Source organism: Kogia breviceps, chromosome 15, assembly GCF_026419965.1.
Source record: "Kogia breviceps isolate mKogBre1 chromosome 15, mKogBre1 haplotype 1, whole genome shotgun sequence".
NCBI lineage: Eukaryota > Metazoa > Chordata > Mammalia > Artiodactyla > Physeteridae > Kogia > Kogia breviceps.
In genome coordinates, this window is record NC_081324.1 from 81,532,157 (window position 1) to 81,559,502 (window position 27,346).

The 27,346-nt window shown below is 43.5% G+C and overlaps 1 protein-coding gene and 1 long non-coding RNA gene across 9 annotated transcripts in view; one reads left to right on the top strand and one right to left on the bottom strand.

Moving 5' to 3' along the window:
* Nucleotides 1-11,474: 11,474 nt before the first annotated feature.
* Nucleotides 11,475-14,075, bottom strand: LOC136792651 (uncharacterized). The gene is made up of 2 exons (XR_010836743.1): nucleotides 12,553-14,075; nucleotides 11,475-11,723 (listed from the first exon to the last, which is right to left on the bottom strand). It is a non-coding gene; the product is annotated as an uncharacterized lncRNA (long non-coding RNA).
* Nucleotides 14,076-20,473: 6,398 nt separating this feature from the next.
* The window catches only part of PPTC7 (protein phosphatase targeting COQ7), a 61,785-nt gene continuing 54,912 nt past the window's right edge, over nucleotides 20,474-27,346 (top strand). For all 8 annotated transcript variants that reach the window (XM_067014608.1, XM_067014611.1, XM_067014612.1 and 5 more), the window contains exon 1: nucleotides 20,474-21,015. In XM_067014608.1, coding sequence (XP_066870709.1) covers nucleotides 20,793-21,015 — 223 coding nt within the window. In that variant the 5' untranslated portion in view covers nucleotides 20,474-20,792. The remainder of the gene's footprint in view (nucleotides 21,016-27,346) is intronic.

The following is a 27,346-nucleotide window of genomic DNA, read 5'->3' on the forward strand; positions in this document are numbered from 1 at the left end:
ATATCCAAGAAATCATTGCCAAATCCAATGTCCTGAAAGTTTTCTCCTATGTTTTCTGCTAGGAATTTAATAGTTTCAATCTATTTTGAGTTAATATTTGTATTTGGCATAAGGTAAGGGTCTAATTTCATTCTTTTGCATGTGGATATCCAGTTTTCCCAATACCATTTGTTGAAGAGCCTGTCCTTTCCCCCTTATATAGTCCTAGCACCACTGTTAAAAAATAATTTGGCCATATATGCAAGAGTTTCTTTCAGTCTACTCCTTTCTATTGCTGACAAGTATTCCATAATACATATACCACAATTTCTTCATTCATTCACAAGTTGAAGGAATTTAAGTTTTTCCAGTTTTTGGCAATTACAAATAAAGCCACTATAAACATTCACATACAGATTTTGTGTGATTTTCATTTCCCTTGGGTGCATACCTAGGAATGAGATTTCTGGGTTGTATAGTGAGTGAATGTTTAACTTTACAAGAAACTTCCCAACCTTTTCCCAAAGTGATGTACCTTCTGCATGCCCACCAACAGTGTATGAGATTTCATTTGCTCCTCATGCTTGTGAAAACTTGGTATGGTCAATTTTGTTTTCAATTTCATTTTTAGCTATTCTAATAATTGTGTGGTGGTATCTCACTGCAGTTTTATTAGTTGGCTTTTAATAAATCCATGGGCTTCCCTGGTGGCGCAGTGGTTGAGAGCTCGCCTGCCAATGCAGGTGACACGGGTTCGTGCCCTGGTCCAGGAAGATCCCACATGCCGCGGAGCGGCTGGGCCCGTGAGCCATGGCCGCTGAGCCAGCGCGTCCGGAGCCTGCGCTCCCCAACGGGAGGACCACAACAGTGAGAGGCCCGCGTATCGCAAAAAAAAATAATAATAAAAAAATAAATAAATCCAATCATCTTGTAATGGCACATTTACATGGCATTTTAACCTTGGGGTTAAAATGAATTTGTTAAAAGAATTTGTTAAATATTAAATGAAGAACTTAATTCTTCATTTTTCTGTAAACAAAGAGCCTCAAAAAATAGAAGTGAGCTGACCTCTTGGTACCACTGAGGGGCACTGCTCTCTCCTCCCCCACTTCAATTTCTGTTTCCATGTTGTAAACATGTTTTCATTGTTTTGTTCACAGGATCTGCAGGTAGCCCCATTTTCATCCACCCCTTACTGGCAGCCTGTGAGTGAGTTCTTCTTGAGGCCTGAACCTGCTTCATTTTGCCTGGTCATGGGGTCAGGCATTTCTGCTACAGCTTGTTTAAAGCTTTTACCTTTTGTTAACCCAAATTTGTTGGAAAGAACGTGGAAACCGAAGAAAAGCAAATACAAGACTGCGTAAGCCTATGTCAAAAGCACCAACCTTACACTGTTAAAGCGTGTTCTCCATGCCCCAAATCAGAATTCATGGTCTGACAAGCGTGCATGTAGTTAAGCAGACAATTTGGGCCTTCCCTGGTGGTGCAGTGGTTGAGAGTCCACCTGCCGATGCAGGGGACACAGGTTCGTGCCCCGGTCCGGGAAGATACCACGTGCCGCGGAGCTGCTGGGCCCGTGAGCCATGGACGCAGAGCCTGTGCGTCTGGAGCCTGTGCTCCGCAACGGGAGAGGCCACAACAATGAGAGACCTGCGTACCTCAAAAAAAAAAAAAAATTTAAAAATTAGAATGTCCTGGAAACATCAGATTATAGTCATAGTTATGAAAAATCTGGATGGAATTAACGCTAAATCCAAACCCCCAGAATCCCCATCTCTGCATTATTGTCTATTTATTAGGGGGGAAAAAAAAGATGGCCTGATAAGAAAAGATGAAGTTTAACTAGGTCTGTTTGGACAAAGACTTAAATTGATACCTTTTTTTTTGCGTTTCGCAGGCCTCTCGCTGCTGTGGCCTCTCCCGTTGCGGAGCACAGGCTCTGGACGCTCAGGTTCCGTGGCCATGGCTCACGGGCCTAGCCGCTCCGCGGCATGTGGGATCTTCCCGGACCCGGGCACGAACCCGTGTCCGCTGCATCAGCAGGCAGACTCTCAACCACTGCGCCACCAGGGAAGCCCTGGTACCTCTTTCTAATAGGGATCATTTGTGCATTCCTTAAGACAAATAAAGTCCGTCCAATCTAAATCTAGCTGTAGTTTCTCCCTCAGAGGGCAACTGCTTACTATAGTGGGATAATAAAAGGATCAGTCATATTTTAACTTCTGTCACCTTCTAACGTGAATCAGCCTAAAAGCTTCCTCTTCAAATGTTCTCTGCAAGACATAAGAAGCTGGTAGTTGTAACAGTTTCTAGGGAGGAGGAAGGAAGGAGAATCGATCTTCAATCTATTTTGCATGTGTTACTTTTCACTTAATAACTAATTTTTTGTTTTGGCCATACCTCCTCACTTGCAGGATCTTAGGTCCCTGACCAGGGATTGAACCCAAGGCCACAGCAGTGAAAGCGCGAGTCCTAACCACGGGACCACCAGGGAACTCCCAATAACTAATTTTTAAATTAAATAACCACAACAATAAAACAAATAAAAAAACATATGTTCCTTCTCTTAATCACATCATCCCTATGTTCCATTGGGGGAGCATTTGGAAAATAGGGCACAAATCCTTTCCTCCTGCCAGCCTTGTCCAACATCTACTGCTCAAACTAGACATGAAAGCGAATTTTAAATCTTGTGAACATTTTTCAAATCTAAAAAAAAATTAGACTCAAGCAAATTGTGTAGTCTTCTATGGCTGTACTGTAAGAAGTGTTTACTTTGAGGACTTAGTGAAAATACATCTCCCTGTTCTTGAAATTTTTTAAAGGGATGGCACAGGGGGAGACCCAGGTAACTTCTGTTGGTCATCTGGTCACCATGACTTGGAGGCTGGCCTTGGGTTTTGACATTTCAGAAGCAAACTCTTTCCAGGTCAGCCCAGGATTCCTGGCTCATGGTAAGCACATCTTCCATAGATCGAGAGAAGTCCATTATTGATCCTACTTATCCTTCAAGTTTCACCTCCTCCAGGAGGCCCTCACAAATTTTGGAGCAAGACCAGGCTGTTACTCTTGTTCCATCCCTTATTAGCTGGGTGACCTTGAGCAAGTTATTTAACCTCTCTGACAAAGTCCATCATACTGATGTTTCCAATTAAAATTAAGACTAGAGGGGTTTTACTTAACCATGTTGACCATACATATGTATTTCCTTTCTTCCACACCACAAAGCTTGGTTCTCAAAAACTCCAACATAATTTATTATTTGCTTTGTCCCAAAATACACTTAGCATAGTGCTAAGTCTTAGAATAGCAATACCAATACAACCACCAAACACATGATTATTTTAAAAAGTTCCGATTTTTTTTTTAGCTGCACACTTTCATTTAACCCCTCTGTTTTTAGCATGTTGCCTCACCTCCATCCTTTTCTCTGACTGCGATCTCTGAACCTAGAGCTGTCACGTTTCAAGTTCTCCAAAGAATCATCTTTGCAGGGATTGGGGTAAGGAGTCACAGGAGGGAATCTGCGGTTAACAGCTCCTAGGATAGATGTACAATTAATGATCTGTTTTCAGGGGAATTCCCCGGCTGTCCAGTGGTTAGGACACTGCGCTTTCACTGCCAAGGGCTCAGGCTTACTCCTCACTGGCATCCGCTTCCTAGGGTTTCTCCACTCAGCTAAATCATCCATCTACTTCCTATCTTCTGAAAAGGATTTGACATCTCTCATGAGCAGTCATCTTCTCTCCTGTTCTCTGTGGGTTTAGACCTTTTGGATCCCTTTTCTATCATTTTAGTAGTGTTCAGGAGAGAGCAGAGCTATCTGCATGGGTTCCATTCACCATGTTTCTATGTTTCCTATAAACATTTTCCATATCAGGCATAGTGAGGTAGTATAGTGAAATGATTAAACGCACATATTCTGAAGCCACGATGTTTGGGTTCAAACTCCCAGTTTTGCCACCTTCTAGCTGTTAACTCGGTCATGCTTTCTCTGCTCAGATTCCTCATTTATAAAATGGAGATGACTAGTGGTCCCTACCGCAAAATTGTGTGTGCGTGAGATGGTGCTGGGCACTTATTAAGCACTCCAAAGGCTTTAAATGTTATTAAAGAAAGGGTACAGGTTTCCTTAATTGGAAAGGACAAAATGATGTTGATTAATTCTGTCTTAAGCTAGAGGAGAAAAAACTGATTCCCTGGTAATCTTGCCTTGCAGTGGACTGTATTTTCCTCAGGGCCTAGCAGTTCTGAATCTTGCAGTTTCACTTTTATTCCTGCAGGTGGCAGCCTTTGTCACCAAAACTTTGTTCCTCACACAGGGCTGACCGTGAGGGGAAAACAAACCCTCTGTCTTTAGTCTTTCATTGGATCTATCATTCAAGCAACAAATATTTTACTGAGCGCCTACTATGTGCCAGGAACCAGGGACGCAGCAGTGGTCAAGCACACACTATTGCTGCCTTCTCAAAACTTGCAGTTTGCAACAGCTGTAGAACTTAATTCAAAGAAGCTGAGAGAACATCCCAAGAAACCCTTCCATGTGACTGTACTATTACTATGAGGCACAAGCCCTAACTGGAGTTCTAATTCCAAGACAGAATGCCCTGTTGAGCAAAATGACGTTGTAAAGGAAATTACTTAACACCAATTATTTTTCAGGCCTCCTTGCCCTTCAAAGGAGGTGCACTGAGACAGTCACCAATGCACAAAGTGGGTGTTGGGGTGTTGAAGTGGGTGGACAGGAGGATTTATGAATTATAGGCCAGAGATGACAACTCTCCTAATGTCCTTCAACTTTTAAGCCAAACGTCTCCTTTTTAAGAAAAATTAGACAAAATTTGCAAATAAGACCAAGAGAGGGCAGTGCAGCTCTTGCCATGTCATCTAGGACGTTGATTAACAAGCCCACCCAAGGATTAACTCTCTAGCAGGGGTTGGCAAACTTTTTCTGTAAAGGTCCAGGGTAGTATATATTTTAGGCTTTTGGGCTATCTGCTCTCTGTCAACTACTCAACTCTGTCATCATAGTACTCTGTTGTTTAGAGCAAAAGCAGCCTAACACAATATGTAAACAAATGGATGTGTCTGTGGTCCAATAAAACTTTATTATAAATGCAAGCAGCAGAGCCAGATTTGGCCCACTGGCCATATATGTAGGCCAAGGAACGTATCTTTGGTTGCTTAGCTATTTACTATTTATTAAAGGCTCAGATTTTTGTCTGCTTTGAGTTCCAAAGTATTCATTTCCAGTGTAAAAAAGAATCCCAAAGCTTATCATTTTTTATTACCATGCAGAGATTAACCAGTTTAGTATCTAAGACCCCTCCTCAAATATCTACTTCCTCAAAATGCTCTCTGAACCAGCTTTACCATCTCACTGTTTCCTCTTTTAACAGGGTGAAGAAATTTTTGACATGTGATTATTCTCCATTTGAATGAGTCATGTTTAGACGTTGTTTGTTATACTTTTGTTGTTCCCTGGTAATTAGCAGTAAAACCTATTAACTAAGAGCCCTGTGTTACCATGGAGGGTAGCAAAGAAAGAAGGAACTTAGGAACTGCATCTCATTCTGTTGTCAAACTCAGAGGACAGAGGAGGGAAACCCCCTGTGAAGGGGAACAGAGTTTTTGTGCCTTTGGCAAGGAATTAAAAGCCAATATAACTTCCCCCCAAATTCCCCTCCTCTCAGCCTGCCTAAGCTTTGCTTCTTTATACTTCCAAAACTGGACTATGGGAGGAGTCATTCTACCTTATCTAGTCTCGGAGTTGATCTGTAGGTTTTCACTTCCACATTCAGTACTGAAGTCCTGGCCTCCTCAAATTGACCTTTTTTTTTTTTTTTTTCTTAGCCATGAGGCTTGTGGGATCTTAGTTCCCCGACCGGGGATCAAACCTGTACCCACTGCAATGGAAGCATGCAGTCCTAACTACCGGACTACCAGGGAATTCCCTCAAATTGACTTTTTAAAGCAAGCCCCACACTGAGGTGTTATGGACTGAATGTTTGTGTCCCTCAAAATTCATATGTTGAAGCCCTAACCCCCAGTGTGACTGAAATTAGTGATAAGGCTTTGGGGAAGTAACTGAAATTAAATGAAGTCATAAGGATGGGGCTCTAATCCAATAGGACTGTGGCCTTATAAGAAGAGGAAGCCATGTGAAGACACTGTGAGAAGGTGGCCATCTGCAAGCCAGGAAGAGAGCTCTCATCAGAACCCAAGTATGCTGGCAACCTGTTCTCAAACTTCCAGCTTCCAGAATTGTGAGGAAATAATTTCTGTTCTTTAAGCCTTCAAGTCTGTGGTATTTTGTTATGGCAGCCTGAGCCGACTGAGACATTGCCAAACTTATTCCAGCCCAGGACATTTGCATTTGCTCTTCCCTCTGCCTGGAATGCCCTTCCTCCAGAACTTTATTTTTTTATTTATTTTATTTATTTGGCCGCACCAGGTCTTAGTTGCAGCACACAGCATCTTTGTTGCCGCCTGCGGGATCTTCCTTGCAGCATGCGGGATTCTTTAGTTGCGGCATGCAGGCTCTTAGTTGCAGCATGTGGGGTCTAGTTCCCCCACCAGGGATCAAACCCGGGCCCCCTGCATTTTGAGTTCAGAGTCTTCACTGCTGGACCACCAGGGAAGTCCCCCTCCAGAACTCTGTACGGCTGGCTGTTTTGCTCAAATTTTCACTTAGATCTCAGTTCAAATGACACCTGTTCAGAGAGGCTTTCTCTGCCCACCGTAATTTAGCCTCCCCACTCCAGTCATTTCTGATTACTAATGAAATTGGGTCTCTCTTCATATGTCTATTGGGTTTCCTCTTCTGAAATGCCTCTTGTTAAAAGATAAACTGAGGCAAATCAAAAATTTTAATAAAACTAACACAATATTGTAAATTAACTCTACTTCAATTTTTAAAAAGAAAAGAATTTTAAGAGTTTATTTGAGCAAAAATCAATTTGAATCGGGGAAATGCCAAACCGGAAGTGGTTGGGAGTGCTTCACTGACAGGAGCTAGGGGCAAGACTTTTATTGAGAAGTTGCAGAAGCAAAGCAAGGAAATTATTTGATTGGCGGTACTTAAGTGGTTGCCTTATTTGGGAAAGACTAGTTGGCTGTTTGTGATTGGTTGTCTTTAGGTTTTGATTTCTTAACCTTGAGGCATTTACTTTTTGGCTGGCTTACTGCAGGCTGCTAAGGCCTTAGAACCACCTCAATCTAATGGCCTCCTTGTTGAATTAATTTAACATACTGTTGGGCATTTTTTATATTTTTCTACTTTTCTATTGAGTTATTTCTTTTTCTTTACTAATGTGAAGGAGTTCTTGATGTACTCTGGATACTAATCCTTTCTTGGTTTTATGCATCACAAACACCTTCTCTCAGGCTGTGGCTTATCGTTTTTATTTAAGTATTTTTTAATGGTGACTTTTGTTATGCAGAAGCTCTAACCTTTTAAAAAATGTTAACTATGAAAAATTAAAAATAAAAATAAAAAATGTTAACTCTGGTAAAACATGCATGACAGGGCTTCCTTGGTGGCGCAGTGGTTGAGAGTCCGCCTGCCGATGCAGGGGGACACGGGTTCGTGCCCGGGTCCGGGAATATCCCACATGCAGCGGAGCGGCTGGGCCCGTGAGCCATGGCCGCTGAGCCTGCGCGTCTGGAGCCTGTGCTCCGCGATGGGAGAGGCCACAACAGTGAGAGGCCCGCGTACCACACACACACAAAAAAAATGCATGACATAAAATTTAAGACAGCATTTTTTAACATCTTTATGGAGTATAATTGCTTTACAATGGTGTGTTAGTTTCTGCTTTATAACAAAGTGAATCAGCTATACATAGACATATATCCCCATATCTCCTCCATCTTACATCTCCCTCCCACCCTCCCTATCCCACCCCTCTAGGTGGTCGCAAAGCACCGAGCTGATCTCCCTATGCTATGAGGCTGCTTCCCACTAGCTATCTGTTTTACATTTGGTAGTGTATATATGTCCATGCCATTCTCTCACTTCGTCCCAGCTTACCCTTCCCCCACTCCTCGTGTCCTCAAGTCCATTCTCTACGTCTGCATCTTTATTCCTGTCCAGCCCCTAGGTTCTTCAAAACTATTTCTTTTTAGATTCTATATTATGTGTTAGCATACGGTATTTGTTTTTCTCTTTCTGACTTACTTCACTCTGTATGACAGACTCTAGGTCCATCCACCTCACTGCAAATAACTCAATTTCATTTCTTTTTATGGCTGAGTAATATTCCATTGTATATATGTGCCACACCTTCTTTATCCATTCATCTGTCGATGGACACTTAAGTTGCTTCCATATCCTGACTATTGTAAACAGAGCTGCAATGAACATTGGGGTACATGACTCTTTTTGAATTATGGTTTTCTCAGGGCATATGCCCAGTAGTGGGATTGCTGGGTCACATGGTAGTTCTATTTTTAGTTTTTTAAGGAACTTCCATACTGTTCTCCACAGTGGCTGTATCAATTTACATTCCCACCAACAGTGCAAGAGGGTTCCCTTTTCTCCACACCCTCTCCAGCATTTATTGTTTGTAGATTTTTTGATGAGGGCCATTCTGACCAGTGTGAGGTGATACCTCATTGTAGTGTGTTTTTTTTTGTTTGTTTTTTTTTTTTGCGGTATGCGGGCCTCTCACTGTTGTGGCCTCTCCCGCTGTGGAGCACAGGCTCTGGACGTGCAGGCTCAGAGGCCTTGGCTCACGGGCCCAGCCGCTCCGCAGCATGTGGGATCCTCCCGGACCGGGGCACGAACCCGTGTCCCCTGCATCGGCAGGTGGACTCAACCACTGCGCCACCAGGGAAGCCCCCTCATTGTAGTTTTAATTTGCATTTCTCTAATGATTAGTGATGTTGAGCATCCTTTCATGTTTTTGTTGGCAATCTGTATATCTTCTTTGGAGAAATAAGACAGCATTTTAAAATGTATGGTTCACTGGCATTAAGCACATTCACATTGTTCTGCAGTCATCACAACCATCCATCTCCAGAACTGTTTTCATCTTGCAAAACTGAAACTCTGTACACATTAAACAATAACTCCCTGTTCTCTCTGCCCTCCAGCTCCTGGCAATCACCATTCTACTTTCTGTCTCTATGAATTTGATTCCTCTAGCTACCTCATAAAAGCAGAATCATATAGTGTTTGTCTTTTTTGTGTCTGGCTTATTTCACTTACCATAATGCCCTCAAAATTCATCCATGTTTAACATGTATCAGGATTTCCTTCCTTCTTAAGAAAGAATAATATTCTATCATATGTATATATCGCATTTTGTTTATCAGTTCACCCGTCAATGGACACTTGGGTTGCTTCCACCTTTTGACTATTGTGAATTACGCTGTTAGGAACATGGGTATACAAATATCTGCTTGAGGGACTTCCCTGGTGGCACAGTGGTTAAGAATCTGCCTGCCAACGCAGGGGACACAGGTTCGAGCCCTGGCCTGCAAAGATCCCACATTCTGCGGAGCAACTAAACCCATGCACCACAACTACTGAGCCTGCGCTGTAGAGCCCATGAGCCCCAACTATTGAAGCCCATGCACCTAGAGCCTGTGCTCCACAACAAGAGAAGCCACCGCAATGAGAAGCCCATGCACCGCAACAAAGAGTAGCTCCCACTCACCGCAACTAGAGAAAGCCAGGGTGCAGCAATGAAGACCCAACGCAGCCAAAAATAAAAATAAAAATAAAAATCTGCTTGAGTCCCAGCTTTCAATTCTTGCAAGTATATATCCAAAAGTGGAATTGCTGTATCATATGGTAATTCTGTTTCATTTTTGAGGAACAGAGTCTGCACCATTTTACACACAAGAGCTCCACCAACAGTGCACAAGAGCTCCATTTTTCCTACAACCTTGAAAACATTTCGTTATTATCTGGGTATTGTGTTTTTTAAATAGTAACCATCTTAATGTGTGTGAAGGGGTATCTTTGTGATTTTGATTTGCATTTCCCTGACAATTAGTGGTGTTAAGCATCTTTTCCTATGCTTATTGGCCATTTGTTTACCTTCTTTGGAGAAATGTCGATTCAAGTCCTTTCTTTTTTTCTTTTTTTTGGCTGAGTTGGGTCTTTGTTGCTGCATGCGGGCTTTCTCTACTTGCAGAGAGTGCAGACTACTCTTCATTGTGGTGGTGCGCGGGCCTCTCATTGTGGTGGCTTCTCTTGTTGCGGAGCACGGGCTCTAGGCACGCGGGCTTCAGTAGTTGTGGCTCACGGGCTCTAGAGCACAGGCTCAGTAGTTTTGGTGCATGGGCTTAGCTGCCCCACGGCATGTGGGATCTTCCCTGACCAGGGCTTGAACCCATGTCCCCTGCATTGGCAGGCAGGTTCTTAACCACTGCGCCACCAGGGAAGCCCCTGCTTTTGCTTTTGACCTCTGGAATTTACTCTTGTATATGTTGTGAGTTAGGGATCCAATTTAATTTCTTTTTTCCCCAGAGGGATTACCAACGTCCTCCTACCATTTTTAAAATAATATCTTCCCACAAATCTGTAATTTTACCTCCATTTCCTCTCAAGTTTCCACAGAGGCATGAGTCTATTCGCCCTCTTAATATCTACCTAGCCGAGCCTTCAAAAACTCATTTCCTGGGAATTCCCTGGCAGTCCAGTGGTTAGGACTCCACGCTTCCACTTCTGGGGCCGGGTTGGATCCCTGGTCAGGGAATTAAGATCCCACAAGCCTCGGGGCGTGGCCAAAGGGAAAGAAAAATTTTTTTCTAAGTATAGTTTAAAAAAAAAAGACTCATTTCCCTTTCATATCTGTCTGGTCTGTCTACTAAGATCACAGTTTTAGCTTTAAAAAACCTCTGCCCTTCTGAGGAGAGTTATCATTGTGAAGATGGGAGCAAGCTGGAAGCAAAGACTTTTGAGACCACAGAGGAAAAGCATCCCACAGGGCACAGAAAACCTGGGTAAAGTCAATTATACCCGCATTGAAAGAAAATTCCAAGCAAAAAACGAGCAGTTTAAGGAGTGCAAACATCCCCCCAATTCTCCTCCCGGAACCAAAGATTCATGCCCCACAGGGGACAACAGATGGGAGAAGACAGAAATCTGCTGTTACCTCTGCCAGTCTCACTTCCAGATCTATGTGTCTGTTTCTCTTTAGCATGATTAAAAATATTGTAAATTAAAAAAAAAAAATCCCTGCCTTCCTCCAGTTTAGTCAGTCGGTCTTCTTTTATTTGCCTTTCACTCTTCCACTGGTTCTGTTCTGGTAGCATGACAGAAGCTTTTTTAAAAAATTGCTATATTTGAGGTATATTTGACATATAACATTATACTAGTTTAAAAATAATTTGATGTTTGTATATATTGCAAAATGATCACTACAGTAATTCTAGTTAATATCCATCACCATACATGGTTACAAAAAAAAATGTTTTTTCTTGTGATGAAGACTTTTTAGATCCACTCCCAGCAACTTTCAAACATGCATGACAGAATCATATTTTTACTTTTATTTTTAAATTTTATTTATTTAATTTATTTTTGGCTGTGTTTGGTCTTCGTTTCTGTGCGAGGGCTTTCACTAGTTGCGGCGAGCGGGGGCCACTCTTCATCGCGGTGTGCAGGCCTCTCACTATTGTGGCCTCTCTTGTTGCGGAGCACAGGCTCCGGACGCGCAGGCTCAGTAGTCGTGGCTGATGGGCCCAGTTGCTCCGCGGCATGTGGGGTCTTCCCAGACCAGGGCTTGAACCTGTGTCCCCTGCATTGGCAGGCAGCAGAATCATATTTTTATTTTTATTTATTTTATTTTATTTTTAAATAAATAAATTTATTTATTTATTTAATTTTTGGCTGCTTTGGGTCTTCGTTGCTGCATGCGGGCTTTTCTCTAGTTGTGGCAAGCAGGGGCTACTCTTTATTGTGGTGTGTGGGCTTATTGCTGTGTCTTCTCATTGCAGAGCATGGGCTCTAGGCGCACGGGCTTCAGTAGTTGTGGCATGTGGGCTCAGTGGTTGTGGCTCGCGGGCTCTAGAGTGCAGGCGCAGTAGTTGTGGCGCACGGGCTTCAGTAATTGTGGCATGTGGGCTCAGTGGTTGTGGCTCGCGGGCTCTAGAATGCAGGCGCAGTAGTTGTAGCGCATGGGCTGAGTTATTCCGTGGCATGTGGGATCTTCCCGGACCAGGGCTCGGACCCGTGTCTCTCCTGCATTGGCAGGTGGACTCTCAACCACTGCGCCACCAGGGAAGCCCCAGAATCATATTTTTAAAAACAACCTAGTTCTTCCTTGATTGCCTGAGCAAACCTGTTTGTTTCCCAGAGACAAAGTCTTTTAGGCATAAGCTTCATTAACTGCCTTCTTAGCTTTTGGATTTTCATTAGCTTTCTCTACCTCTACCCCAGAAGAATCATATCTCCTATATAAGGGTCCTGTTCTATTCATTTGTCTTCACTAACAAAACATGCCCCCATTCTGCAGGTAAACTCAGGGTCTTGGCTCCCCAGATCCAAAGTCATGATCAAGGCTTACGCAATTAACAAATCAGAGCAAACCTCGATCCCAGTAATGGGGTGAACCTTACCAGCATGTGACGAGTCAAGAGATCAGCCCCTTCACAGGTTCTGCTCATGACCCTGAATGAAGCTCAGGATGAGCTACAGAAGCACAGATTTGCAGCATCCACCTACTCCCTGCGTTCATGCTGTAAAGAGGCTACAGTCTCACAGACAAGACCTCTGTTGACTTGAGAATTTAGTTGTCTTTGCTGTTTAAAATCCAGCCTGAAGCTTTGCTGAAATACGTAATACAAGAAGCAAAAATCTTCTACCCATCAGAGCCTAAATGTTTGTAAGCTAAAGCTTTGCCCTCTTTAAGGTAAGCCTTCCCTGGGACAGAAAGGCTTTTTTCCCAATAACGTAATCTCTGTCCCAGCTGCCTGCTGAGGTCAAAGCTGTACTCTCACGGGTTAGGTCAAGGCCTGCCCCAGAGGCTCTCGTACTCATGCCCCTGCCAGTTAAAATCTTACCGAACAACTGTAGCTGTCACAAACTGCTCAGGTCAAGAATCGACTTAGCCCACAATTACCTTTCAGCCTAGAGCCCTGACTACACCAGAAACCTGATCCCATGTGTTATTTTAGCCCTCAAATGTCAGCCTTCGTGCCCATCTCTGAGGTTTTCTGAAGAGAAAATTAACATGTTTGGGGTTCATGGAGTGATAATTAATTACCCCCTTCTTGACCCTTCCAAATTCTAAACCCACTGAGCTGTAGATGCATGAATCAGGCAGCTGGGGCACCAAGTATCAGCTTTATTGATGAGCCTGATTGGAGAACATGGCTTTGTTGTGCACACAATCCACATCTGGATTACACTGAGTTACCTGGTCCCAGACTGCAGGCCTCCTCCAGAGGGACAGGCTCCCCATGGCAGAGGAGGAAACGAGTATCCACAGGACAGACCACAGCAAGAAAGAATAAAGAGAAAGGACTGGGCAACATGCTCATTGAAACCCAGTCCCCCTAAAACTGAGTTCCCCTGCCACCTTTATGATTAACCTCTCTATCCAACACTTTATTCCCTTTCTTGTCCCACCCCTTGTTCCACTCAGGATTGAGCAGTATCAAAGAAAAGGTGGGACTGAAACTGAGCAGGACCCTGCAGGGCCTTCCCAGGTACAAGCCCCTCCGTGTACCCCACTTCCTGTTTGGCCTTCCCCGGTTTCAAAGAGCAGACTAAAGCAGTTAATGACTATAACAGTAGAGTCACAGGATTCCTAGTTCCTCCCAAAGGGATATAGACAACAATCTGACACATATCTTTGAACTGTTCTGCAGAAATTAAGACCCTCCCCCCCAGGTGGAGGATGGTGACAACATGCTGACCACAAACACGAAGACCCCAGACCGGCTGGAACCAGAAGGCTGATGAAGATTCCCGAAACATCACCCTGTTACCTCACAACCAACCAATCAGAAAAATGTTCACGAGCTGATCATGCACCCTGCCACCCTCACTCCCAATGTTGTCTTTAAAAACCCTTGCCTGGGGGCTTCCCCGGTGGTGCAGTGGTTAAAAATCTGCCTGCCAATGCAGGGGACATGGGTTCGAGCCCTGGTCCAGGAAGATCCCTCATGCTGCAGAGCAACTAAGCCTGTGTGCCACAACTACTGAGCCTGCACTCTAGAGCCTGCAAGCCACAACTACTGAGCCTGCGTGCTATTACTTAAGCCTGCGTGGCTACAGCCTATGCTCCCCAACAAGAGAAGCCACTGCAATGAGAAGCCTGTGCACCACAATGAAGAGTAGCCCCCACTCGCCACAAATAGAGAAAGCCTGCATGCAGCAACAAAGACCCAACGCAGCCAAAAAAAAAAAAAAAAAAAACCTTTGGTTCGTCAAAGGACACAATGTTAAGAGGTGAAAAAAATAAGCCACAAATAGGGAGAAAAAACAAAAAACAGAAAACCCTTGCCTGAAAGCCATTGGGGAGTTTGGGTCTTTTGAGCACTAGCTACCCGTTCTCCTTGCTTGGTGCCCTGCAAATAAATGCTGTATTTTTCTTTAACACAGCCTGGCTTCAGTAGACTGGTTTTGCTGAGCATCAGGCAAGTGGACCCAAGTTCAGTTCAGTAACATCAGCATCTTTTTCTGAATCCACCCATCAGACCCTATCCTCATTTCATGGAGGTAGTAAAGAAAGAGATCAGAAGTTTTGCTTCAGCAGTTTTTCTACTGAGAAGTGGCAGTTCCCTCTCTTCCACGTAAACTGGTGGAGGATAAGTTTCCTTCTAAAAGTTGCCTTTGGTTTGGTGACTTATTCTTTTTTTTTAAATTAATTAATTTATTATTTATTTTTGGTTGCATTGGGTCTTTTGCTGTGCATGGGCTTTCTCTAGTTGCGGCGAGCGGGGGCTGCTCTTCGTTGTGGTGCACAGGCTTCTCATTGCGGTGGCTTCCCTTGTTGCAGAGCACAGGCTCTAGGCACATGGGCTTCAATAGTTGTAGCATGTGTGCTCAGTAGCTGTGGCTCATGGGCTCTAGAGTGCAGGCTCAGAAGTTGTGGCGCACAGGCTTGGCTGCTCCACGGCACGTGAGATCTTCCTGGACCAGGGATTGAACCCGTGTCCCCTGCACTGGCAGGTGGGTTCTTAACCACTGTGCCACCTGGGAAGGAAGCCCCTGGTGACTTATGCTTGATTCAGTAATTGTAGTCATGCTATGAGGATCATATGATGTGTTTGTCAGGATTCAATTCCTTGCAAGCCAAACTCAAAGTGGCTTAAGCAAATCAGGGAATTAATATGAGTAGAGGGACTGATCTTTCTTCAGGCAAAGCTGGATTCAGGGGTTTAATCATTATCACGAAGCCTCTGTTTCCTACCATCTCTAGGCTCTGCTTCTCTCTGAATTCCCTTCATTCTCAGGTTCTTCCCAAGCAGTGGCAAAAATGGCCATCAGCAGCTCCAAGCTTTCATTCTACCAGCTTAGAAACCCTGTGAGAATTTCTCCTTAATGCTTTCAGCAAAATCCCATAATGGAGTCTCACTCACCTAGCTTGGGTCATGTGCCTTCCTACTGGACCAATCGTGACCAAGAGAATGCAGTGCACTGATTGGTCAGACCTGGGTCATGTGTCTCCCTGCCATCTAGTTCCACCCAAACCACATGAACCAACATGGATTATTCCTCTAAGGAATCAAAATACTATTTTCAGAGAATGGGGAGAATGGATACTAGGTGGGAGAAACATGACCATCACACACAATGCAGAGCAAGGTAAGTTCAATGGAAAGAACAGCTTGTGGCTAGTGCCTTCAAAGGGGCTTTGCAGGGCAGGCACCAAGAGTCCCCTGGATACCTCTCCAGTTGGCCCAGCTCCACCCATTAAATTCCTATGGGAGGAACATGTTATTTGCCCCACTTTGCTCAGCTGTAAAACAAGTTGCTTGTTCTATGTGACCTCTAAGGTTCTCTTAATCAACAGCATTCACTTCTTACGTATTTATTCAGTATCTATTGTGTGCTAGGCAGTGTTCTCGACCCTTGAGATAAAGTAGTGAATAAAATACAAAAAATCCCCTGCTCCTGTGGAATGTACATTTTAGTCAGGAAGGAAACAAACAATAAACAAAATAAGTCCTGTGTGAAATGCAGATGGGACTGTTGGGTGTTTTCATGTTTAAATAGGTGGTCAGTGCAGACCATGCAGGTAATGCACATAAGAAGTGCTCAATCCATGGTATCTATTGCTCTCACTTTCATTACTATTCTTGTTTTATTATTTTGTTATAATATTATTTATTATTTTATTATTATTACTGGCATATTAAAAGCATTTGGTGACTCCTTGGTGTCTCCAGCATTAAGTACATTCAGCTTAAAATATAAGGCCCTCTACTGCCTCTATAAGGCAGTAGGTCCTATTTTTTTAATTGAGGTATTTTAATTTAATTGAGGTATTTTTAAATTGAGGTATTCACATATCATAACATTCACTCTTTTAACTCTGCAGTAGGTCCTATTTTTTTAGTATATATATAAGATTATGCAACCATTACTACTATCTAATTCCAGAACATTTTCATTACCCCAAAGAAGAACCCTAAACCCATTAGCAATCATTTCCCATTCTCCCTCCTCCCAGCCTCTGGCAATTACTAATCTGCTTTCTGTCTCTATGGGTTTGCCTATTCTGGACATTTCATATAAATAGCATCATACAATGTGTGGTCTTTGGGGACTGGTTTCTTTAACTTAGTATAATGTTGTCAGGACTTCCCTGGTGGTCCGGTGGCTAAGACTCCGTGCTCCCGATGCAGGGGGCCAGGGTTCAATCCCTGGTCAGGGAACTAGATCCTGCATGCCGCAACTAAGAGTTCACATGCTGCAACTAAAAGATCCCATGTGCCGCAACTAAGACCCGACGCAGCCAAATAAATAAATTTTTTTTTTAATAGTATAATGTTTTCAAGGTTCCTCTATGTTGAGGCATGTATCAGCACTTCATTCCTTTTTAGGGCTAAATAGTTCCTAAACTATTTTCTTAGCTCCATTTCTCATTATTCCTCATTCAAACCCTAAGGCTGAGCTGCACTAGACTACTTGCTGTTCTCCAATCATTCTGCAGTCGCTGAGTTTCCATTTCTTTCACTTGGAATGGTTATACCCCCTCCTCAGACCTCTGTCCATGTAGGCCTCTCACAAATGTCACCCTCTGTGAGGTGCCCTGAGTATTCTCCCACCCCAATGGGTCCGCTTTCTCCTCCTCACACTCCTTTATTTCAACCAGTGGTGTTTATTTTCTCTCTAAATTTACTTAATTTTAACCCTCTGTGTCAATACTGTGACTGCCATGAAGGCACCAACGTTTTTTATCCTTAGCCCAGAGCCTCAGACTTAACAAGTGCTCCCCCAACATTTGTTCACTTGCAAGGCATCGGTATAACCCAGTGGTTCTAAATTGGGGGTGATTTTGCCCGCCCCTCCCCCAGGGGCATTTGGCAATATCTGGAGACTCTGGAGACATTTTTGGTTGTCCGAACTAGGGGGTGAGGTGTTCTATTGGCATCTAGTAGGTACAAGTCAGGGATGCTGCTAAACCCCCTTCAATGTGTAGGACAGCCCCCTACAACAAAGAATTATCTGGCCCCAAATGTCAATAGTACCAAGGATGAGAAACTAATTAATTCTCATTTTGAATAGGTTAGCAGAAAGAAATCAGACGAGATCAGTGTACCAGTGTGGCAGAAAATCTCATTAGCGAATTCATGTCTTTTTTTTTTTTTCTTTTTTTAGGTGCTGGGGGTGAGTCCAGTGCAAAGCTCTTTCTTAATGCCATAGAGGTACTCTGGGAACACAGATAGTATTTTCACCACTTGTTCACTTCTGAGAGTGACAAGTGACCTCCCAGGAATCCTTGAAGTGCTAGGAATGTAACTCTGTTAAGGAAGAAAACTCTTAGGGCTTTTTAAGTCTAGCAAAATGTCACAAGTGAATTGTGCTCCTGGGCAAGGGCAGGGGAAGATGGTTTTCTTTTTCTTTTCAAAGTACCCTCTCCTGGCTTCCCCACAATAGTGAAACTTTTTAGAACTGGCTCTGGAATAAATGATTCAAGGGAACATGAGGCCCTGTCTCCACTCTTTCCGAAAAAGTGCAAAGGAACTTTGAGAAAGGATTCTGTTTGCATTGTGCTCCGAAGAGCAACTCATTTGCAGAAAACTCATTTGCAGGAAACTCAAGGCACTCGTATCATTTAACTGTGAAAACAGTCACCCCAACAGAGCAGAGGTTACCAGCGTCAGAGTCACATCTTATGTTGCTGCTCATCTCATCCAACCGGTTCTTGTGAGTGACATGGAAATCAGGTAATATATGCCCTGAAAATGAAATGCAGGAGCAGTCTAATTGAGGCAAGGAACAGGGGTTGACGTGCTATTCTAAAAAGTTTGTCCTCGGGGTAGAATTACCTGACTTCCTGGCTGGGATTTGGTAGTAGTGTGTGCTTAAAAGAACAACCTTTAGCACAGCTGGCACAGACATAAATGCCAAGCAGAGGATCCGCAAAGCTCCACCCCCTCATTCTGGGCGCTCTCCAATTCCTGTGGGCCATAAAAAATAGCAAGGTGTAACTGCATTCCTAGGATCGCTATATCTTTTAACCAGTAAATGAACTTTTTTTTGTCTACACCTTTGACAAAAGGCCACTCATTATGTGAAGTGGTTTGTTCAGTACAATTCTGATGAAAACCCTTAAGGACAGAAACATATAGAGTACTTAGCACACTGTAAATCACAGAAGTGTTTAATGATGACAGTAATTAGGATAACGGAATGTGCTTTGAGTGGATGGTTTACAGGTCTTTAGATGTATTTTAAAAGTTATAAAAGAGATTCATTTATAGAATGAGATGGGAATTCCCAGAGGAACTACAATTCTGTCAAAAGTGAACTAGAAAAGGACCAGTGCTTCTCGGTGATATACATTTATGTTTCAATAAAACCAAAAAGTATTCCAAATTAGATCACTTGCCTCAAATCTCAGTTTTCTTTTATTCCTGAATCCATTCATTCAGTCATTCCTTTATTCAAAAAATACTATTTTTATATTATTTCTGCTTCCTATTCAATTATCCCTTCTTTTATTCAACATCTACAAACTACCTGTTAGTTGTAATAATACAATGGCAAATGATCCTGATCCTTGCCTTTGGGGTGCTTAGGCGCTAGTGAAATATTAATTCATTCTTTCATTTACTAAAGTGTTTACTGTGTCCCCATATGTTCTGGGGATACAGTAAGAAAGAACACAGGACCCTCAGGTAATGGAATTACATTCTAGTGGGTGGAAGGAAGAGCAAAAGCAAAGGCCCTGAGGCAGCTGTGAGCATGGCTAGAGCCCAGTTAGTGAAGGGGGCACAAGACCAAATGCGGTGGAGAGGTATGCAGGGGCTAGATTATGTACAGTCCCACCAGCATGGTACGTAATTTGAAGGTACATTCGTACACACATACAAACATATTACACACATTTGGTGAGCTAGTCTTCACATTACATTACAAACTCCCCATTAAATTTAGTTATTTTTCAACCTAAATATTTTCCGAAGAAGGTTGCTTAGTCAAAATCTGGAGAAGGCTACTGTGATGTCTTTGTTAAGGGTGGGCTAAGAGCTTAAAAAAAAAAGTAGGGGAGCTGCCTTTCTTGCTAAGAGTTGTCCTTCTGATGAGAAGAGGTGGCAGCTGTGGGAGGAGAGAGGCAGGGCCCTCATCTTTGCAAGTCTTTGGCACTGCATGACCTCTCTGAGCACCCATGTCAGAGGTGGGGAGAAGACCTGCTTAGCTAGGTGGACCTTCAAGAAAATTAAGATTTGAGGCAAAGAAATTTGGGGCCTAGAATTTTTTATTCCGCACTTGGCAGAACCGTCTGAAAGTCTGAACACTTCTGTATGACATGGCTGCAGTGGCCGTGCCTGAATCTCCATCACTAACCCTCCACCCTCACCCCACCGTCTAATAAGAACATCTAGTATTTCCTCGAATTTTCCTAAACATTATGCAAAACGGCTCTTCTTTCCAAACAGATTGCCTCCCCTAAACCCTTCCAATATACAAGTTCTGGAGGTGTCACTAGATTAGTGTACTTCAGTTTCTTAATATATATACTACAGAATAATGATATGTGACCCGATACTTTCTTCCAGGTTTTTCCTTAAAGGAATAGTGACGTTATTTAAAACAATAGCTTTTAAAAGATATGGTTAAAGCAAGGGAGAAAACAGCCTACCTGTAATTCTCGGTATTTTAACTTAGGTCCCGCGTCTGGGGACTCCTCCTAGGTCCTTGAAGCTAGGCAGTGAAGTAAAAAAGCGACTACAACTCCCAAGAGACATTGTGTCCTCATACTCTGCGCACGCTCGACCTCTGTGGCTGCGTAGGGCAACGAGCCGAGGAGGCGGGGCTTGAGCCTAAACAGCGGGCCGTGGGCGGGGCTAGAGGCGTGGCCACAAAGGGGGCGGTGCTGCCGGCGAGGCCCGGAACACGCTAGCGGAGTGGAAGATGGCGGCGGCAGCGGTGGCTGCAGCCGGGACCCCAGTCGGGCTGAGGCGGAGGAGCCACCGGTTCTGACCTCGCTCTGGCTCCAGTGCGTGCGGCGGAGCGTGTGCGAGGCCCCGCGCGTCGGGCAGGGGCGGCGGCGACTGCGCGCCGCCTTGAGGAGCGTCCCGGCAGCGGCGCGGCTGCGGCTGAGGAGAGAGCCGGCTCCGGGCCTCCGCGTCCTTCTGCTCCCCGGGCCCCCCGCCTCCTCGGGGGGGCGGCGGCGGCGATGTTCTCGGTCCTCTCGTACGGGCGACTGGTGGCCCGCGCCGTGCTCGGCGGCCTCTCGCAGACCGACCCCAGGGCCGGCGGCGGCGGCGGCGGCGACTACGGGCTCGTGACGGCCGGCTGCGGCTTCGGCAAGGACTTCCGTAAGGGCCTCCTTAAGAAGGGCGCGTGCTACGGGGACGATGCGTGCTTCGTAGCCCGGCACCGCTCGGCAGACGTGCTCGGTGAGTGCCCGGCCAGGTCCCCCCTTCCCAGCCCGGGATCCGCCTCCTGGGGACTCCCCTGCTTGGGGCTTTCCTCGCTCCTCCGGGCGGTAAGAGGAGCCCGAGAGCCAGTAGTAGCTCATTTGTACGGAGCGCTTACTATGTGCCAGGCGCCTTGCCAAGCGATCCAAGGTGCGTTTTCCGCTTCAACAACCCCCATTTTAGAGATGAGGAAATTGAGGCGCAGAGCGGGCGAGCCACACGCTCAAGGTCACACAGCCTGAGAATGTGACCAGTTTGCCCGAGTCCGGAACCGCACGTTAGTCACTTGGTAGTGCCAGCCCCGGACGATCTCGTCCCCTCCCCCGGCGACACCTGCAATCTCTGAACCTCGCTCTGGCTCCTTCCCTCTCTCCTCCCTCTGCGTGCCCCGGGGATCCCTGCTTCTTCACGCTCCTGACGCCACAGCCCGGTCGCGGGCTGCGGGATCCCGAGCCGACTGGCTGTCGTGAGCCCCACACAGCCCAGCCGCATTCTTTCGTCGTCTCGATCGAGACCAGATCTACATCCTTTTGGAAGTCTCGCAGCGGAGGCCGCTGGCCTGGTGAAAAATCACTCGCAGTGCATTCTTTCAAACTGATCTTGCCCACTTGAGGTCTCTTGGGGTGTAAGAGAGTCTCCTTGACCCAAAATAGAATGGTCAAACCCTCTTCTAGACTGCGGTCAAGAAAGCCTTGAGAATTGGTTAAAGCCTTTAAAGGCCACAGGTGCTTCCAACGGCCCATTCCAGTTACACCTTAGGGCTTGGGAGTCTAGAGTTAGAGCTTGCAGAAATGGCTAAATATAATTCACAAGCGATCAGAAACTTTACCATATTGTATGTCTTTGGAGGCAGTGCGTATGCCATAGAATCCTATGCCTTTAAATCTCTTTTAATAAATAAAGCACTTCCTTTGTAAGTGAAGGACATGTTGTCATTGAACTTAGGTTCAAATGTCGCTTTGGTATCACTTCTCAGGTGAGATTATTTTGATTACTTTAAATTTCATATTCTGAGGCAAAGTTAGGCATTGGAACAAATGGTCCTGTAACTTTATGACCATAATTATTTTTTAATTTGGTCTTAGAATAACTGCCTATTATCTTTGCTTCTCCTCATGTACTCTTTGTGAACATAGAACTAGAAAAGTGGTTATCAGTTTAATTCATGAAAGTCTCCATTACCTGGGTTGAAAAAAATCAGTGTTTAGGCAACACTTAAGACTCCTCAGAAGGGAACTTGCAAATTTTTTAAAAAAATTTTTATTGGAGTATAGTTGATTGACAGTGTTGCGTTAGTGTCTGCTCTACAGCAAAGTGAATCGGTTATACATATACCCATTCTTTTTTAGATTCTTTTTCCATATAGGTCATTACAGAGTATTGAGTAAAGGTTCCCTGTGGGAACTTGCAACTTGAAGTCCTACAAATCTACTCTAAAGTCAGCTTGACCCTGACTCGGTATCTTTTTTAAAGGTCTGTCACTGGCTGTCTTTTTTCATTACAGTTGAGGCACTTCACAATTAGAAGCTTGTGACCTGTGCTGCTTTTTCAAGTTGCACTTATAGTGCGGCAGGATAGGGGATGTTGAGCCACTAAGGTTCCCCCTTACAAATCTGCTATGTGCTGGCTTATGTGAAAGATTTGTGATTTGATTTATGATTTGGGGGATATTTTAATGTGTCAAATTCCTAGGCTGAAGCTTGATTTAAAATTTTTTGAAGGCTACCTGCTTAATGGAGTGGGGTATTCATAAGGAAAATTTGGGTCAAACCCATTCTGAAAAAAGTATAAACATACCATCCTGGCAGAAACCTGGCCTGGTTTGGTGCTCAGCTTTGCCACTCTGTGATCTGTGGTTTTGGATAAGAGCCTCTCAGCTCATTTTCCTCATCTAGACTAGAGGATGAAGGGAGTGGACTACCTGACCCTCAAGAACTTCCGACCATCATATCATATTTTCTTTTTGTCTTGAAAAGACAGCACCCTTTGTTAGTTTGCATCTCAAATAATGGGCATTACTTCCTGTCTTATTTACATGGGCACTGTCAGTAGATTTGTTCTGTTTTACATCTGTCTCTAAACCACCAGTGGTTCTTAACTTTCCTTGGTTCACAGCCTCTTGGTTTACTGCCCAAGGGCTTTCTTGCCCCCAAAATGTGCAGAGAGACAAAAGTTTGCATAGGCCCTTGGGGACTTCTCTGACCCCGTGAAGTCCATCCATGTGCCACCTAGAGGTCCATGAATGGGTACCAGATTAAGAACCACAGCTCTGTACCCCTCTTGAAAGGAATGTTGCTAGGCATAACCAGACACATGATTGCTTATGTGGTCTGTGGCCATATTTGACAAAGAGCCATTTTAAGAGAGAGAGTTGCATGCAAATCAGGGAACACAGGTTCTCTAGCTAGGACTGTCCTGTTTTGGAGGAGTTCTTCCAGAAAGCCTTCTTGGGAGCCACCTGATACAACTTCTGAGTTGGCCTCATTTGATCTTTGGTTTCCACAATCCAGTCCGTATGATGGTGACTTCTATTTTATTGACACCATCCCATCACAGGCAGGTGTGATTATCTCTTGCTGTGAAAGAGGTGATGAGTCTCAGTGAGTTTTTAATACTGCTTTTTACTCTGGAAGTTGGACTTGTAAACTGAATTTCATTAAAGGGCTATGTGGAGGGAGTTTCCTCGTGGTCTAGTGGTTAGGATTTGGTGCTGTCACTGCCGTGACCTGGGTTCAATCCCTGGTCGGGGATCTGCGATCCCACAAGCTGCGCGGAGGGGCCTCCCGCCCCCCCCCTCAAAAAAAAAGGCTATGTCGAATAATAATGTTATGTTGAACCTCAGTGCTTTGAACCTTCTAGTTCTGTAGATAATTCATGTTCTTTGGATTGACACTGTGTTTATTGCTAAGTTATCTGTGCAACTCACTGTGGTCATCTAGGACTCTTTGTTTGGAATGAAAGCTGTTTATTTCTTTTGTATTAGAAAGAGAAAGCTGTTTTATTTCTTTAACTTAGAATTGATCTGTTGTATTAGTCATGCAGTGACTAAAAGTACTTGGTGCTTTACAACATTTTTGTAGAGTCCCACTGGATTTCTTTTAGGAAAAACCAACTATGGTGGGTGTGGTGAGACATAAGAACTACTCCTATCCCCTGGAAAATTGGCAAAGGTGCTTTCTCTTTATTAGGTCCAACAGGAGTAAACCAGTACCAGCAGGAGCTATGTGCACTTTTCTTTTTCCTTCTTCCCTGTGACTAATACTGAGTTCTCTTATTACTCTATATGGCATGGTTGCCTAAGTACGTAAAAATATGAGAACTGCCTAGCGTGTGACTGCTGGGCCTCCCACAGCCCTAAGCCACTTAACAATAGAATCAAAGACTGTTGAGAGTTGTAAGACTTAGAAACCTTGCAATCCAATTCTTTCATTTTACTGAAGACAAAACAGAGGGTCAAATGACTCTGCTAAGGTTACTCCACTAGTTAAGGGCAGAATTAGGACTAGCACCAAGATTCCCCATTCCAGTCCTCTTCCTGTTACACCACTGGTTAAGTTTTCTTGACAAGATAGGTGAATTCAAAACCCATCTGTCTTCTGGTACTGTTAAAGCATTCTGGTAATGCTTTTCTTGCTTAAGGGTATGGGGATGTGTGTGTGTGTGTGTGTGTGTGTGTGTGTGTGTGTGTGTGTGTGTGTGTGTGTGTATACAGCTTCTTTATTCACTCTATGACTCATAGAGTCAAAAAAACTCCTCTGCATACTAAACCACAGTTTATTGGAAAAAAGACAGCATGGTGTATGCCATGTAAGTTCTGACTTTTGATTACTGACTTGTAAAGTAATTCTTTTAAAACTGCACAATGTTTATTTAAGCTTGATTAACTTGAAACCTTAAAAAGAAATGAAAAATTCTAGCCTTTAGATATAATTTTGATGTGGCCAGGAATTTGAAGTGTTTTTGTGAGTAATACAGTCTTAAAAGTAGTTGTCTTGGGAATTCCCTGGCGATCTAGTGTTTAAGTCTCCGCGCTTCCACTGCTGGGAGCACAGGTTCAATCCCTGGACGGAGAACTAAGATCCTGCAAGCCACGAGGCAAAAGAAAAGAAAAAAGTAGTTGTCTTAAGGTATGAGGATTACACAAACAATATAAAGATAAAAATTTTACTTAGGAAGTGAATTGATTAGGTAGAATTCGATGTTTTCCAACAGTCATGGTAATTTTAATGTATTTGGTAAAATCTCTATATCTGAAAGTGAGTTGTCCTTTTAACAAAGTACTAGTCACCTTGGGAGAGTGTGTGTGCGTGCTAATTTCAGCCTTTCAAGAAGCCCTCTTTTGAATTTTCCTCTTCTAGATTTCAAGCTGTGTCAGGAAACTAGTCTCATTATTATATAGTCATAATTTTCCGAAAGTCAAAATTCAGTCTGATCCACCTGTTGACAGCAGACATAACCCTGACTGAATTTTTTTCACCTGCCATAACATTTACCTTTTAAAGTGAAAAATTCAGTAGCACAACATTCACAAGGTTGTGCAGCCACCACCACTAACTAGTTCCAGGATGTATTCATCACCCCAAAAGAAAACCCCTACCTATTAGCAGTCACTTCCCAGCTCCCCTCCCTCAATCCCTGGCAACAGAAAGTAGATTCTGACTTTACAGATTGCCTATTCTGGACATTTCATATAAATGGAATCATATAATATGCAGTCTTTTGTCTGGTTTTTTTCACTTAGCATAAGATTTTCAAGATTTACCCACATTGTAGCATGTATCAGTACTTCATTCCTTTTTATGGCTGAATAATATTCCATTGTATGGATATACCACATTAAAAAAATTGATCTATTAATGGACATTGGGTTGTTTCCACTTTTTTGGCTGTTGTGAATAGTGCTGCTGTGACACATTTATGTATAGGCTTTTTTGTGAACATATGTATTCTCTTGGGTATATACCTAGAAATGGAATCGTTGGGTCATATTGTAACTTTGCAACTTTATGAGCAATAGAGTTGTTTTTATATATTTTATATCATTAATATATAATGATTATGTATCATTAATATAGTTATTTAATAGAGGGGGAAATCTTTTTTAAATGTCAGCAATCAGATATGTAAGTTCTGAGAGCAAACAGTACTTTAAATATGCTGGATTTCATAATAATCTGTGTGCTTTCAAGAGAAAATTGTGGTATGTTAAGGAAGTGTGAGAGTTGTGGGTTCAGTAAAAGAGCCTTCTAGGACTCAGAAACATCAGGGTTTAAGAAGCTACTGACAAAAAAATAGCCACTGACTAGTTGTCCTCTGACTCTTCTGAGTATTCTGTCATTCTGTAATAAATAGAATATAGGGTTGATGGATAGAGGAATTTTGCTGTTTGTTTCTTAAACTCCTGGTCCCCAATATTTTTCTCATTTTGCTATATATTGTACTTTTCATAAGGTTTTTATAAGGCACATTATTTTTAAGGTCATTTCCTCATCAGTTATACTGTCAGAACTACTTTTCTTTTGTACAGTCTTTAATCTAGAAATTCTTGAGCTTAGTTTTAAATTTTCCTAACTTCCAGCGTCTTTCTCAATTTGTTAATAATCTCCTTAAAGGAATCTGGATAAATCTTTTTTTTATAGAGCAAAATAATTGCATTTTAAAAGCATGACTGTTTATACTTTTTTAGAAAAAAAAAATATATATATATATATATATATTTTTTTTTTTTTTTTTTTTTTTTTTTTTTGCGGTACGCTGGTCTCTCACTGTTGTGGCCTCTCCCGTTGCGGAGCGCAGGCTCAGCGGCCATGGCTCACGGGCCTAGCCGCTCCGCGGCATGTGGGATCCTCCCGCACCGGGGCACGAACCCGTGTCCCCTGCATCGGCAGGCGGACCCTCAACCACTGTGTCACCAGGGAAGCCTTAGAAAATATACTTTTGTTAAAAGATTTTAAATTGTAGCAGAAGGTAAGATGTAGATGTTAACTGGTTGTGCTGTGGGTTTTTTTTGGGGGGGGCAGGGTGTTGAGGGAATTGGGAGAACCTGGATTGGAGGAGGCTGTTCTTGAACTTTAGCACTGCTTTCTGAAACTGGGCAATACATAACCTGAATGGTTGCAACAGTATCCAAATGGAGTTTGTACTTTGTGTGACTCAAGAAGTACTACACCAGGTCAGAGTATTTGACCTACAACTATGTCCTTTGAATAAAAGCTTATGTCAAGTTCAAACTAAATGGCAAATTCATTTTATATAGGTCCCCGTGCCTTTTAGAGAGAGGCCTTACCTGGGGCTTTAGGTTCAGAATTTT